We start from the raw sequence: 14,977 nt of genomic DNA, 5'->3' as shown, positions 1-14,977 counted from the left end.
GAGTGTCATCGAAGTTAAGCATAGGAGCAGAAAAATCCTTTTTCTGAGATATATGACAGAACTGAGTTATAGAAGTATTAAACTCAACCAAGTTATCTTTGCCCAACTGGAGAATTCAGCATTTAGGGAATTGATAATGGATATTCAAGAAGTTGAAGCTATTTAAGCAGGACAAGGTTTCTCAAGGTGGAATGCAATGTTCTATCATCAGTAAAACTATGGATAGGATTGCCATTCAATGGAAGGTCATTTATGTACAAGAGGAAAAGAGTGGGAGAAAGGACTGAATCTTGGGGAACACCAGCATTAGTGGAGAAGTTAGAAGACAGAAAGCCATCTACCATCACCTGCAGTGAGCAGTTACAGAGAAAACTGGATACCCAATTACAAAAAACATTGGCAAACCATAATATGGAAGTTTATTAAGAAGACCTTTATGCCTAACATGATTAAAAGCTTTGAAATGTCAAGAGTGGAAGAGCAACTGCTCTTCCAGTCTTGACAAGAGCAGCTGCTTGAGTTTCACCAAATTTTTCCATAGAATTTGTTTACAGATGTGTAACATAAGTCACAATATCACCACTAACGGAATCCATACTTCCATACTGATGATCGTTGATCGGATGGAAGGCTTCTAGATAGTTTAAGAGTTGGCAGTTAATTGATTTCTTCATTACTTTAGAAAGAGTGGAAGTAATTTCAATGGGATGATAATTCGATGGGAGGGATTTGTCAACATTTTTAGGGACTGGCTGGATATTAGCATTAGTAGAGGCATATGATGCAAGAAAGCAAGCTTATACAGCATCAGCCAAAAAAAAAAAAATCTTCCCATTTCACCCATCCATTAACTACAAATTGTTTGTATAGTTCTGCCTTGAATTTATTTAAGATGTCAACTTCTACAACAATAGATGGAAGTTTGTTCCAACAATCAACCACACGCTGGATAAAGGCAAATTCCCGCACATCTAAGTCAGAATATCACCACTAACGGAATCCATACTTCCATACTGGTGATCGTTGATCAGATGGAAGGCTTCTAGATAGTTTAAGAGTTGGCAGTTAATTGATTTCTTCATTACTTTAGAAAGGGTGGAAGTAATTTCAATGGGTACCTCTATCCTACAACTGTCTCTCCTCAATTTGAATTTATGTCCTCTCAGGCGACTAATCTGGGCAAGAGGAAGAAGACCATCAGTATTGAGCTTGCTCGAGCCATTCAAGGCCTTATACAACTCAATCAGATCACCTCGCAGGTGCCTAGTCTCCTCACACTGCAATTTTCAGAAGTTAAGTCTTTCTTTGTAAGAGCAACCCTTAGTTCCATTCACCAATCTCATAGCCTTCTCTGTACTCATTCAAGCAGCTTGACATCCTTCCTAAAATGAGGCCTCCAGACCTGTATACAGTACTCAAAGGTGTGACCATTGCCTTATACAAGGGGATAATCACCTCCTTATCCCTGTTAGAAAAATTCCTGTATATCATTGACAAAACACCTTGAGCTACTCTTTCAGACTGTCTGCACTGCTCAGAAAAGTTCATACTGACAGGACAATTGCCTCCAGATCTTATTCATTCTATACCACCCTCATTGTAATACCACCGAGTACCACACAGTTGATACATTACTCTGGGGTTACTGCTACCCATATGCAGTACTTTTGTCAATGTTAAACTTCAGTTGCCACCTTTCAGCCCATGTGCTCAACTTTTCTAGATCCTGTTGCAGTAGAGTACTGTCATTAACAATCCTGCCAACCTTTGTATCATCTGAAAACTTGCACATTAAGCCTGATATACCTTCATCAATATCATTGATAAATACAGAAAACAACGATGGGCCCAATGCAGACCCCTGGGGGACACCACTAATAACATTAGTCCACGAAGAGCAGTGTCCATTGATTACCACTGTCTTCTCCCACTCAACCATCCTTTTATCCATTGTAGCAACTTGCCCTTAATGCCATAATGCTCCAACTTGTATAGTAGTTTTCCATGTGCAACAGTATGGAACGCTTCCCTGAAATCCAAGTATATGATATCAAAATTATTTTTTGCATCTGGTTCCTTTGTGACCTCACTGTAGTTTCCAATCAAATTTGTCAGACAAGATTTCCTCTTAACAAACCCATGCTATTATGTCTGAACTATAACTGGAGTCTTGTCTAGATGATCCTGTAGTGTTTCTTTAACCAGTGCCTCCATTAATTTCCCAGGAACAGAAGTTAAACTAACAAGGTTTGTAATTACTTGTGTCACCCTTTGTTCCCCATTTGTGAATTGGGGTTACATTTGCACATCTCCAGTACATGTTGACCTCCCCTGAGTCCAAGGATGCTCTCATAATTATGGTTAAGGGTTTGCTTAGTTGCTTTGCAGCCTCCTTTAATATAACTAGACAGATCCCATCCACCCCAGGTGCCTTTCTTATGGTTAACTTCAAAAATTTCTCTTCCAAGTTGCTCTCAATCATTTAGCTCCCTGCCAAAGTTTGATAAACTTCTGGCATTCCCCTCCTGGAATACCTCCTTATGTGTAAATGTAGATGTAAAATACTCATTCAGTTTGTCAGCTACCTGAGCAGGGTCCTCAACAGTCGAACCATCGATATCAAGTGCACTGATCTGATTCATTCCCTTCTTACTATAGCAAAATATGAGAAAATTTCCAAGTAGAAGGAAAAACACCCTTGGAATAAGAAAGTGAAAAAAAAGACAACACAGAACAGGAGCAAGTACAGGAGCACAGGTTTTAGAAACTAGTGGAGAAATACTATCAGGACTTGGAGCTTTCTTAGCATCAAGATTTATCAAAATCCTTCTGATATGCTTTTGATGGAAGACCATAGTAGACACTGAATGGAGCATTCTAGGAACAGTGGAAGATGGTTTACCAAGACCATTAATACATGAGTTGGAAGAAAAATAGGATACTAGCAGGTCAGCTTTATCCTTGGCTGAAGTGGCAATAGAACCATCTGGTTTTGTCAGAGATGGGAACAGATATGGACAAACGTTGCAGCCAATAGCTTTGGCAAGAGACTAGAATGCTCAATGACCATTTGGACAAGAACCAAGTTTTGTACTCTTAGCCTGTTTGAAATCTAGTTTGGACTGATTTGGCATAGGGAGAAAATGAAACTGAAGATTTGGAAACAAGCCAATTACAATATGCAACATTCTTCTCTTGAACAGCTTTAGCACATTTATTGGAAAACCAAGGTTTAGATAAAGAACAAGATTAAGGTAAAGAGTGGTTGTTTTCGGATTTTATGGCAAAGTGTTGAATAAAGGATTCCACCCCTACAAGAATAATTTCATTGACACGATCCGAGCAAACATTGACATCAGAAGTTTTGAAACAGTAATCAGACCAAGGAAAAGACGAAAAGAAATCTCGCAGATCATCCCATTTTGCATTATAGTAATGCCAAACTACACAAGGTTGAGAACGGTCACAAAAGAAAGGCTCCATTGGAGAAGAAACCATCACCAAGTTGTGATCTGCGGTGACTAGAGGACCACTCACCATGACCATGTACTTAGAAGGGCTGTTTGTGAGAAAAAAAATCAAGCATATTGGCTGTGTGGTTAGGATTGTTTGGTATTCTGGTAGGTAAATGAACAATCTGTGAGAGGTTATTAGTGATTACAAAAGCCTCAGCATTTCGAACAGCTGGGTCTGTGTGACTAGAAAACAGAAGCCAGCTGCAGTTGTAAACATTAAAATCAACAAGGAAAATTACCTCACTGGAAAGTTGGAGTGGAGAAAGTCAAGTTGCAAAGAGAGGAAGTGAATGAGTTCCAAGTGATTAGTGCGGTTGGGAGAATGACAGAAACAACAGGCGAATTTGACAGAATATGGTAGGAAGATTTTAAGCCAGAGAAGATCGAAAAGAGAACATTCCAAATGACAAAGTCTCTGACAGGGAATATCAGCGTGGATGTATGCACAAATACCACCTTTGAAGCGAAAGGAATCATACAGTGAAAATTCAGACAACTGAGATGAACAGTGGTTAAATCAACTGATAATTGAGATTTTATCAGAAAAAGTACACGGGGGTTTGGCAGACTGCAAGTGGAAAAGGACATTATTGAGATTAGAACTGAGCCCATGTATATTTGTAAAATGAACAAGGAAGTGTTTGGGGGTTTTAGATCTTTTTGCAGATAAGTTTGCTCTATTAGTTTGACAATTCATGGTGTATTCAGTTGTAAGAAAAGGTGGGTGGAGATATGCTGCATGAAGTGATGAAATTTTTGGATATGGTGTACACATGGTAAGAATATACCCAGCTCCTTGACATAATGTGGTCTCAACAATGCCCCCCAAACATACACACTGCTCAGACTCTCTCCAGTTGCTATCTGCCAGAGTAGAGGCAGCAAGATTATACACCATCTGATCTGGAAACCTCCTAGAGGAGGCTTCCAGATCAGATGGCGTATAATCTTGCTGCCTCCAGATTGATGGCGTATAATCTTGCTGCCTCCAGATTGATGGCGTATAATCTTGAAATGTAAGGAAGATTGAATCTCACCATGATGTGTTATCATAATCTCAAAAGACATCAATCCAATCATACTGCATGATGAAAGAGATGGGGAGGGTTTACTGGAGCTTTGCTCTGAAGATTAAACATCGGTTCCACCACTTCAAGCCATAAGCAAAGTTGTGGTATTGCATCGGTTGATGAGAGTCATCTACCACCTAGTAAAGATGAGGTGTTTAATGCCTTGAATGGATAGCGTAAGCTAAATGTTAATGGCATTCTTCCACTTGCTGAGACTACACATGAGGGGGCATAAATTCAAGTTGGGGACAGATGTGTAGAAGTTTGCCTTCAGCCAGTGGGTGGTTGATTGTTGGAACAGGCTTCCATCTGTTGTTGTTGAAGTGGATGGGTTGAATAAATTCAAGGAAGAACTAGACAAATTATTGGAGGGTATGGATGGGTGAACTTTGTAGTTTTTATTTTTTTTGGCTGATGCTATATAAGCTTGCTTTCCTGCATAATTTTCCATTACTACCTAACAAATCAGATGACATCACAGGGTTTAAAGTACAAGAACCATTGTCAGAAAGTGATTATGCAATTGTCAGTTGGAAGATGAAGAAAGATGTTGCAGTAGTTAAAGGCATGGGTTTTAACTTCAGAAGAGGAGACTTGGACAGTTTAAGGCACTACATGGCATCTATGAATTGGGCAGATTGCCAACAGATGGCAAATACATTTGAATTATGGAATACTTCAGCAGCAAAAATCACAGAACCCATGAATACTTACATACCTTTAAGAAAATACTGCAGGAGGAGGAGGATGCTGAAATGGATGACTGTAGAGCTGGCTGGTGAAACAGAGCAGAAAAAGATAGCATGGAACAGTTGCAGAGCGATGAAAAGTACTGAAGCCTACAAGGGGTACAAGTTGATTTGTAGTAGTACCACAAATAAGGTTAGGGAGGACACGGCTGTGTATGAGAAAGCATTGGCTAAGAGAGCAAAAGGATGGGGACAATGAATTTTTCATGTACGTAAATACAACAAAGAAGAAAGCTAATCAGATAAGACCCTCGTGCACTAGGTGTGGGAAAGTCTTAGATAACCCAGCTGATGTTGCGGATGAATTAAATAGGTACCTTGCATTGGTCTTTACTGACGAAAGATCCTTCATGATAAGAAGCTGTGCAAGTGAGGCTAAGCCATATGAAATTAGTGATGCTGTAATTACAGATTGTTTATTAGAAGAATGTTTCAGCATAAAGGCAAGTAAGGTTCCCGAAGTTTATGCCATATATCCTGTAGTTTTGAGGGAGAGTCCGAGGGAGTGTATTGAACCATTGAGGTTAACTATGACTGCACCTTTGGATTAGGGGGAGATTCCTCTGGATTGAAGAAGTTCCAATGTATTGTCTATACATAAAAGCAGTTCTAAGAGATGTCAGTACCAGGAAAAATCTTAGAGGCAATGATTAAGAGTGAAGATCCAGGGACATTTAGATAGATAGATATGGAATTCTGAAGGACACACAGCATGGCTTTGTTAAGGCTATGCTGTGTGTCCTAACATGTTTAACTAACTTAGTAGGCTATATGGACACAGTTACTCATAAACTGGATAGTTACCTGTGTGAGGAGGGAAGCATATAATTTGTATTTTATTATCTACTTGGCTTTATTTATTTTTTCTTCTTTTGCTAGTGTAGCAAAAGCCTGTGGCCTACTTGAACTATATAGGGAATACTATTACTATAAATAAAAATCCAACAATGATACAAAAAAGAATTTATTATTTTTTATATACTTTATTTTTTATTTTGGTATGCCTGCTCACATGTTTCAAATGTAGCACTTAAGTTTTAAAAATAATCCTTAGTTTAGAAACATATTTATCTAAGCCTGACTAATTTTGGCATCTTGTGAGACTTTCTTTTATAGCTTCCAAAAAAAGTAACATCTGCATATTATGCTGTACTTTCAATTTAATTTTTTTTAATAACTGTAAAATTTTCATAAATACAAGGTAAGAGCAAAAAGGTCCAGGAATAAATTTTTATTTAAAAAAAATTAATGTTCAGAGATAATTTACACAAAGAATATTTCAAAGTAATGACTTTGGTGGCTATTTGTGCATTTTTTCCATTAGTTCACAGTCTACAGAAGTTCAAGTCTAAAGTCAACAAGTATCTTCTTTCGTCTTCTCAACTTCCAACCCATGAATGGTACTAAGTACTATAGGTTCTAATACCTCTTGTGGTTGGGGTTTTCATAAAAAAAAAGTTATGAGGGTGATACCAAATTTTTTTTAAAATTATAAATCATTCATTTAAAATTAAACATTATTACAATCTTCCAGTATAATCTCTCTCCTTTTTAGTGATCAATATCTATCTTCTTGGAAGGCTTTGGGTGTCGTCAAGTGAGTGGTTCTGTTAAAAAAATGACTCGCCCCTTAAAAATGACTCACTTGATAATACAACCATGGCCTCAAGTATATACAACAAGAATTGAGTGATGCTATTGGATTAAAACGATATTAGCAACTCAGGCTGAACCATGGATAACACCATTTTCCTTGAAGTCGGACAAAAGACCAAACTTAACACTAAGTTCTTGGAATCAATCTTTGGAGGGAACAGAATGTTCCCCATGACTGCATCTAACACAGCAATGCACTTTAAAATCTGTTTGAATTAATTTCAGTTTTAATATCCCCCTGGACAGTTATAATAATTTCTTGTAATAATCCTATATTATTATAAGTGTCATTGAAGTCCTTTTTTGAAAGTTACTTTTATTATGACTTAAGATTTTATACAAAAAAGATGTATTCACCTTAATAACTATATCAGCAAATATTATGTCATGATTTAATTGATAAATTTATATTGTTAATCATGAAGTTTGTACTACCATAACGAATATTAAATAAAAAAACTTACTATAAACGTGGAATTTGTACCACCCATCTACAGTTATTAGAGAAAACATCATTCTTAACAGCCCATGTGGCTAGTTTACTCCATTCATCTCTTTTACGACCATAAATTGACAACCTAAGTTCAGCATTTTGATATTTGCTCTCTTCCAGGTCACTAAGTACTTCCTGTAAAAATAGCAATTAAAATGATTTGTAGTTTTGCTCACATGACAACCCAAGTAAATAATAGCTATTTCAAGAATTATGTCAGTGGCAGCACATACATAAACGGCTCTCATAGATACTTACCAAAAATTCTAATCAATATTTTTTTTACGTTGTCATTTTTTTTTAAAATGATGACCCAAACACCAAAACAGAAAAGGCAAGGCATATAGCATAAACTAAATGTCTATGGAATAAGGAGAGGAAAGAGATTTTGAGGAATCATTAATTAACGACCCCAACTTTCTGATGGTCTAGAAGCTTAAGATAAGTTTTGGTAGTACCAGCCCACACTCCAAAACCAGTATTTGACAGTATGGTATTGTTATTTGTACAATTGAAAGATGTATGATGCACCTCCTCACTTTTGTGTGGATAGTGCAAGAGCATTGCAATAATATATTACATCAGTAACAGTGGAGAAGACAATGCTCCTGAGATTTTTTTTAGAGTGGGGGAAGTGAGAATTCCACATGGGCTAGCAGATATGAAAAATAGAAGTGAACAATTAGAAACTATCAGTTAATATTGTTTTGAATCAAAATATACATACATCTATCTGATCTTATACAGTAAGGCAAATATTAAAATAAAGTAACAGAATTTCTACCATTGACAATTATTACAATTTTTTTTGCAGGTGATTACTTTACAGAAATACAAGGATGGGGGCGGAACAGTAAAGTGATTATTAATTTGAGGTTTTCACAGTAAAACCTCAATTTATCAGACTAATACTGGAGGAAAGACCAGTCTGTTAAACTCAAAAGAAATACAGTCATAGTCAAACTTGGTTATGGCATTATCAAGATGGTTGCAACATTATTGACATTATAACTGGTCGATATTAAAACCAGGGTTGATATAAATATTTTTTAAATTAGACTGAAATTAGTAGAAATTCAATAACAAATTTTTTTAAAAAGAGATATAAAATGCATACATGTCACATATACACTGTCCAGTCAAAAAATTATAACTACCCAATTAATATTGGGTTTGTCCTCCTCTTGCCAGCAGTACCACTGTCACATAGCACGGCAGCATAGACTCTATAAGGCCTCTGAATATTGCATACAAGAGATTTGTACTGTGTTGCCAGAACTGTTTCCATAGGCAGTCCTTGGTGGAGGATCCGAACATTGGACCTGTAGATCCACATAATCCCAGAGATGTTCTGTGGGATACATGGAACAAATTTCGTAGTAACTTCCAGGTAGCACTTGGAAGTCACTTTCATGTTTGGTGGACTACCAGCAATGTGGCAGAAAACAATCACCGTGAAGGGGTGTACCTGATCAGTCATGGAGAGATAGTTTTTAGCATTCAGAGTGCAGTCTAGGGATATGAGGGTACCAAGAGATCCCCAGAAAAAAAACCCCATACCAAAATACTGCTGCCACTTGCCTGTTTCAGTTGGATCAGAGAAATTCCTCCCCATAGTTTGTTGCTGTTCCCTCCATCTACCATCCACATGGCACAGCAGGAAACATAATTCATCAGAAAAGGCAACTTTTTTCCAACCATCAATGAACCAATAGTAGCAGTAGAGGCTTGCTATGCAAGAAAGAAAGTGTATGAGCTTACATAGCATCAGCCAGAAAAAAAAAAAAAAAAAAAAAAATTCACAAATCCATTCCCTCTGAAAGTTTGTCCAGTTCCTCCTTGAATGTATTTAAGCTATCAACCTCCACAACAACAGATGGAAGTTTGTTCCAGCAATCAACTACCCACTGGCTAAAGGCAAATTTCCACACATCTATTTTACAACTGTCTTTCTTCAATTTGAATTTATGCCCTCTCAGGTTTGTAATCTGAGCAAGTGGAAGAATCCTATCAGAATTCAGTGCGCTCAACCTATTCAAGGCCTTATACACCTCAATTAGATTCACCTTGTAGGTGCCCAGTTTCCAGCTGCTGAAATTTTACTGTTCAGATGTAAACTTTAGGTGTTATTGCTGATGGATGATCATAAGCACTTTTTTTTTTTTTATTATTATTATATTATGCGGTCCCAGCCAGCTTTCCTGGCAACCCCACAGCCGATTTACAATGCTGCACCACTGAACAATGTCGATGTACAATTCTCAGGTTCCCTTGTAGAGGATTAATTTGTTCTCAATGTCCATATGACAATGCAATACTGTGAAGTTATCTGACACTATGAAGTCCCAACATAGGTTGGTATGATCTCCAAGAATCCAACTGACATTTGTAGGTCCACCATGAAGATTCAAAATAAGCAGTAGTCCAATCCAAGAAGTAGAAGTCTAAACCAGGAATTATGGTCACAATGAAGAAGTCAACTTTTCCTCAAACCTAAACAGTCTCAACGATATAGCAGTTAGTAGTAACAGTGGAGGCATGTGATGCAAGAAAGCAAGCTAAAGGCAAATTTCTGCATATCTATTCTACAACTGCCTTTCCTCAATTTGAATTTGTGCCCCCACAGGTTCGTAATCTGAGCAAGTGGAAGAATCCCATCAGAATTCAGTGTGCTTAACCCTTTCAAGGCCTTATACGCTTCAATCAGATCACCTTGCAGGTGACTAGTCTCCAGCCACTGCAATTTATAGCATTTAAGCCTTTCTTGGTAAGAGGACCCCTTTGTTCCCCTCACCAATCTTGCTGCCCTTCTCTGTACACGCTCAAGAAACTCTACATCCTCCCTAAAATGAGACCTCCAGACCTGTACACAGTACTCAAGGCATGGCCTGACCATTGCCTTATACAAAGGGATAATGACCTCGTTTTCCCTGCTAGCAAAATTCTCGTATATCATTGACAATACAGTCAGTCCTCATATAACATGTGTTTATACTACATGAATTCGATCATACACGATTTATAAATAGGGGAACGATATCGTATATAACACGAACTGAATTCGCTTACGCACGATTCGCCTTTGTGTTTACAAGAAACGGCAATCGGACGCGGAATCACCCCAACTGAACGCAACATAGGAATGAAGAGAAGATTCTGAAAATGTACAGTATTTGTTTTTATATCAGTGAAGGGGAAACACATTTCACCATAATAACGTAAAAACCCACACAATTCCAGCTAACGGTATTATTGCAAATGCAATTAGATCGAGTTTACTACCAGTTTATAACAGATTCCACTAGCAGAAACGCAACTGGAAAATTGTTTTTATTGTTTTATGGTAGTAACCCCCAGAAATGTGAGCTAGTGAGGTGTTAATAGTGTCTCTGCCTTTACAGTGTTGTTTATTCAGTTGCTACACGCGCGCAGCTTTGTTTATGCGTATCAAGCGTGCCTCCTCATTTTGTAATTGTGCTTTATTTTCCCTAAAAATGAGTAAAATTCTTAAAAGGTGTGAACAGGAAGCATCCTGGTGAACACACAACAGATTCAGAGAGAAAAAGAAAAGCAATATTGATATACAGAGGCGGACCGTGTCAAAAATTCCTACCTGGGAAAATTTGTAGCGGCCTCATACTAGCGTTTACAGCCAAAATCACACTGGCCATAAGCCTTACTGGAGAAATATGAAACGCTTTGAGTGAAATGAAAGACCATGTGATATTGCATATGCTACAGGCTTAAATGAGGCAACGCCGAGAATTAGAAAGAATGCAGAGAAAATAAAAACAACTTTCGTAGCAGGAACAACTCGAAGTGTAATTAAAATCTATTGGATCAAGACACAAAGAATTGGAAGAGATGGAACAGCTGTCATCTGTTTGGACAGAAAATCAAACAAAGAACAAATCTGCTTGCAATAGAAGCAAAAGCATTAGCAATATTTTATTACGTAATAGTCGTAAGAAAATACATAAGTATTTTATTACGATTATTTATTGTGTTTGGTAATGTTTTGGTTACAAATGTGTGTTCAATCTTGGGTGGTCGGCACCTAACCCTATTTTTCCCCATAGGGCCTATTGTTTGTATTGCACGAGGGTTTCTAGGAACACAACTATCGTGCTATAAAGGACTGACTGTACTTCATGACTTGCTCTGGCAACCTGTCTGCATTGCTCAGAAAACTTCATCTGACTGCACGACCACTCCCAGGTCGTTTTAATTTTCTACCACCCTAAGTGTAGTACCACACAGTTGGTATGTTCCTGCAGGGTTACTTCTACCCATATGCAGTACTTTGCATTTGTCAATGTTAAATTTCAGTTGCCACTTCTCAGCCCATCTGCCCAAATTTTCTACATCCTGTTGCAGTAGCACATTGCCATTAACAACTCTGCCAAACTTTGCATCATCTGCAAACTTCAACACTAAGCCCGATATATCTTCATCAATATCATCGATAAATATACAAAACAACAGTGGGCCCAACACCCTGTGGGACTCCACTAATAACATTAGTCCACAAAGAGCAGCGTCCACTGATTATCACTCTGTTTTCCCCTCTCAACCACCCTTTTATCCATTGTAGCAACTTACCCTTAATACCATACTGCTCCAATTTGTACAGTAATCTTCCATGCACAAGAGTGTCAAAAGCTTTCCTGAAATCCAAGTATATGACATCAAAATTATTTTTTGCATCTAGTTCCTTTGTAACCACATCATGGTATCCAATCAAGTTTGTCAGACAAGACCCTCCCTTAACAAACCCATGCTGTGTCTGAATTATTGCTGCAGTCTTGTGTAGATGATCCTGCAATGAATCTTTAACCAGTGACTCCATTATTTTACCTGGAACAGAAGTTAAACTAACTGGTCTGTAATTACTCGTGTACCCTTAGATCCCCTTTGTGAATTGGAGAAATATATTTGCACATCTCTAGTCCATGCACATCTCTTCCCCCGAGTCCAAGGATGCTCTCAAAATTATGACTAAGGATTTGTTTAGTTCCTTTGCCGCCTCCTTTAACATAACTGGATAGATCCCATCAACCCCTGGTGCCTTCCTTATGTTTAAATTCAACAATTTCTCCTCCACTTTGCTCTCAGTTATTACAAAATCATTAAGCACCCTGTTACAGTTTGATAAACTGTCTGGCATTTTCCTCCCTTAATAACTGCTCATGTGTGAATGTAGATGCAAAATATTCATTCAGATTATCAGCTATCTGAGCAGGATCATCAACAGTTGAAACATCGATATCAAGTAAAGAAGAATACTTCAAATAGTCTCCACATACATTACCTGGAACCACAATAACATCACAGGTCATTCATGAAGGAAGCAATGACAATGTAATCCAACAGGCTAGTCATGGTGGTCTAGCCCCTGAAAAGGCACCTACTCCGTGGGCCCATATTGTTTTGAAAATACCACTGGTTGTCCCCGGTTAAAGTCCATGGTCAGCCATTCCACTATTTTCCAGGCCAGTGGCAGGCACCCACAGCCTGCCACTGGCCTGGAAACTATTCCTCTGTCCATTATCCATCCACTCTTGGAACACCATAATTACAACACTCTGTGAGTAGCCCACAAGATTCAGTTTCCACAATACTGTCACCCTTCAACTGGTATTCAACAATCATCCCTTTTTTAAAGTTGGTCATATCACATCCCAGGCCCATGTCGATCAAGTACATTATACACACTGCGTGCTGTGAACTTTCAGTATCACATTTACTGGTTCTCACTGTTACATGTCAAATCAGGTAGGGAGAAATGGCCAATTGCTAATGGAAAGTGATAATCTTTTGACTGGACAGTGTAGTCACGATTCCAGTTATGCTAAATAATGTTTCACTTTCATAGGCACTGCACACACTATTTACAAACGTACATAAATTGAAACTTAATTTGATAGTATGAATCAGAGCTGTAATACTCAATATGTTCTACGTTGATAATAATATTAGTAAATTAATAAGAGGAGTTTACCTCAATATAGTACGTGGAACACTTCCGTATGATACCCTCCAGAAATTAAAACGGAAAAAACGAAAAAATCGACAACTTACCGGTACATTAAAGTAAAATATAAATAATTAAATAATCAATTTAACATAATTCAAAATCAATTCAAAACAATTAAAATTCAAATTAACGCAATTAAAAGAATCTACCTAAAATATTCAAAACGATTTTCCTTCCTGAAGCTGACAATGCTTTTCGACCAACTGTCGTGATCACAGGAATGAAAATTACCGAATCAGGCTAAACCTGCAACTTAAATAGTGATTATGTGTCTTCGCGCATGCGCGTAAAGGTCCACGCATCGGAGATCAAATATGGCCGTCGAACATTAACAGAATTCTCGTGTATAATTACGTTGAACGTTAAGTATTTTGGCCTCGTTAAATAAAAAAGTATGTTTTTCGTTAATGGCATGAAAGGCTAATTCTGACGCTGCTGAACGAGAAGCACGAACTGAGGCTTCGTGTTGATTTACACGAATATTAAGAGAAAACCGCGTCGAACCCTGATAAGACGAGTCGCAATCACCGCAAGAAATGTTGTATACTAGATCATTAATTTGTGTTGCGAACGCGGAAAGAACTGAGCGATTGTTCAGTATAGTGTGTAACTTCCGTATAGGCCTAGCTATAATTTTAAATTCGGTATCTTTAAAGAATCTGTTAAGCTGTTTGTGCCACTGTTCAACATATGGGACAGAAATAAAGTATTTTTTGATATTACTATTGTTGATTGGTGCAGTATTTTGTATCCTATCCTTAGCTTGTACCCTAATTCGATTTATTGTGTTAATGGGATAGCCCCTGTTCAAGAATCTGCTAGTTAATATCTGTATTTCTGAGTCTAAAGCAGAATCCTTCGTTGAATATTTATAGGCATTTAGAAATTGATTAAAGATAATCGATCTTTTGTAGGTGAACGGGTGGTAGCTATTATAATGTAGAAGCATACCGGTGTTTGTGGGTTTTCGATAGATGCTAAATTGTATTTTGTTCAAGTCCCGGGTAAGCGTGAAATTTAGAAAGTTTAATGACTTAGTATCTGTATCTTCCCTTTCCAATGTAAATTTGAGTCTAGAATGAATATTATTAAACGAATGTAAAATGTCTTGGATAGTACTACTATCGGTAATAACTAGAACATCGTCTAAATAAACTATTAGTTGAGGCTAACTACATCACCTTTCGAGACAAGGTGTACAAACAAATTTTTGGATTACCAATGGGTTTGAGCCTGAGTGGCTTAATGTCAGAGATCTATCTCTCAACGATTGAGCAGATACATTTGACATCTTTTCGTCCCCGTATCACATACTATGGGAGGTATTTAGACGATGTTCTAGTTATTACCGATAGTAGTACTATCCAAGACATTTTACATTCGTTTAATAATATTCATTCTAGACTCAAATTTACATTGGAAAGGGAAGATACAGATACTAAGTCATTAAACTTTCT

General features: G+C 37.6%; 1 protein-coding gene across 4 annotated transcripts in view; it reads right to left on the bottom strand.

The window, feature by feature from the left end:
* Positions 1 to 14,977, bottom strand: part of AMPdeam (AMP deaminase) — a 334,349-nt gene that overhangs the window by 56,722 nt on the left and 262,650 nt on the right. For all 4 annotated transcript variants that reach the window (XM_090387683.1, XM_090387682.1, XM_090387684.1 and 1 more), the window contains one exon: positions 7,455 to 7,618. In XM_090387683.1, the coding sequence (XP_090243809.1) occupies positions 7,455 to 7,618 (164 nt within the window). The remainder of the gene's footprint in view (positions 1 to 7,454; positions 7,619 to 14,977) is intronic.

The sequence above is a fragment of the Mastigoproctus giganteus genome, chromosome 13, assembly GCF_048544385.1.
Source record: "Mastigoproctus giganteus isolate SK-2022 chromosome 13, ASM4854438v1, whole genome shotgun sequence".
NCBI lineage: Eukaryota > Metazoa > Arthropoda > Arachnida > Uropygi > Thelyphonidae > Mastigoproctus > Mastigoproctus giganteus.
The sequence above is the reverse complement of the archived record's forward strand: the minus strand, read 5'-3'. Positions and strand labels throughout refer to the sequence as shown.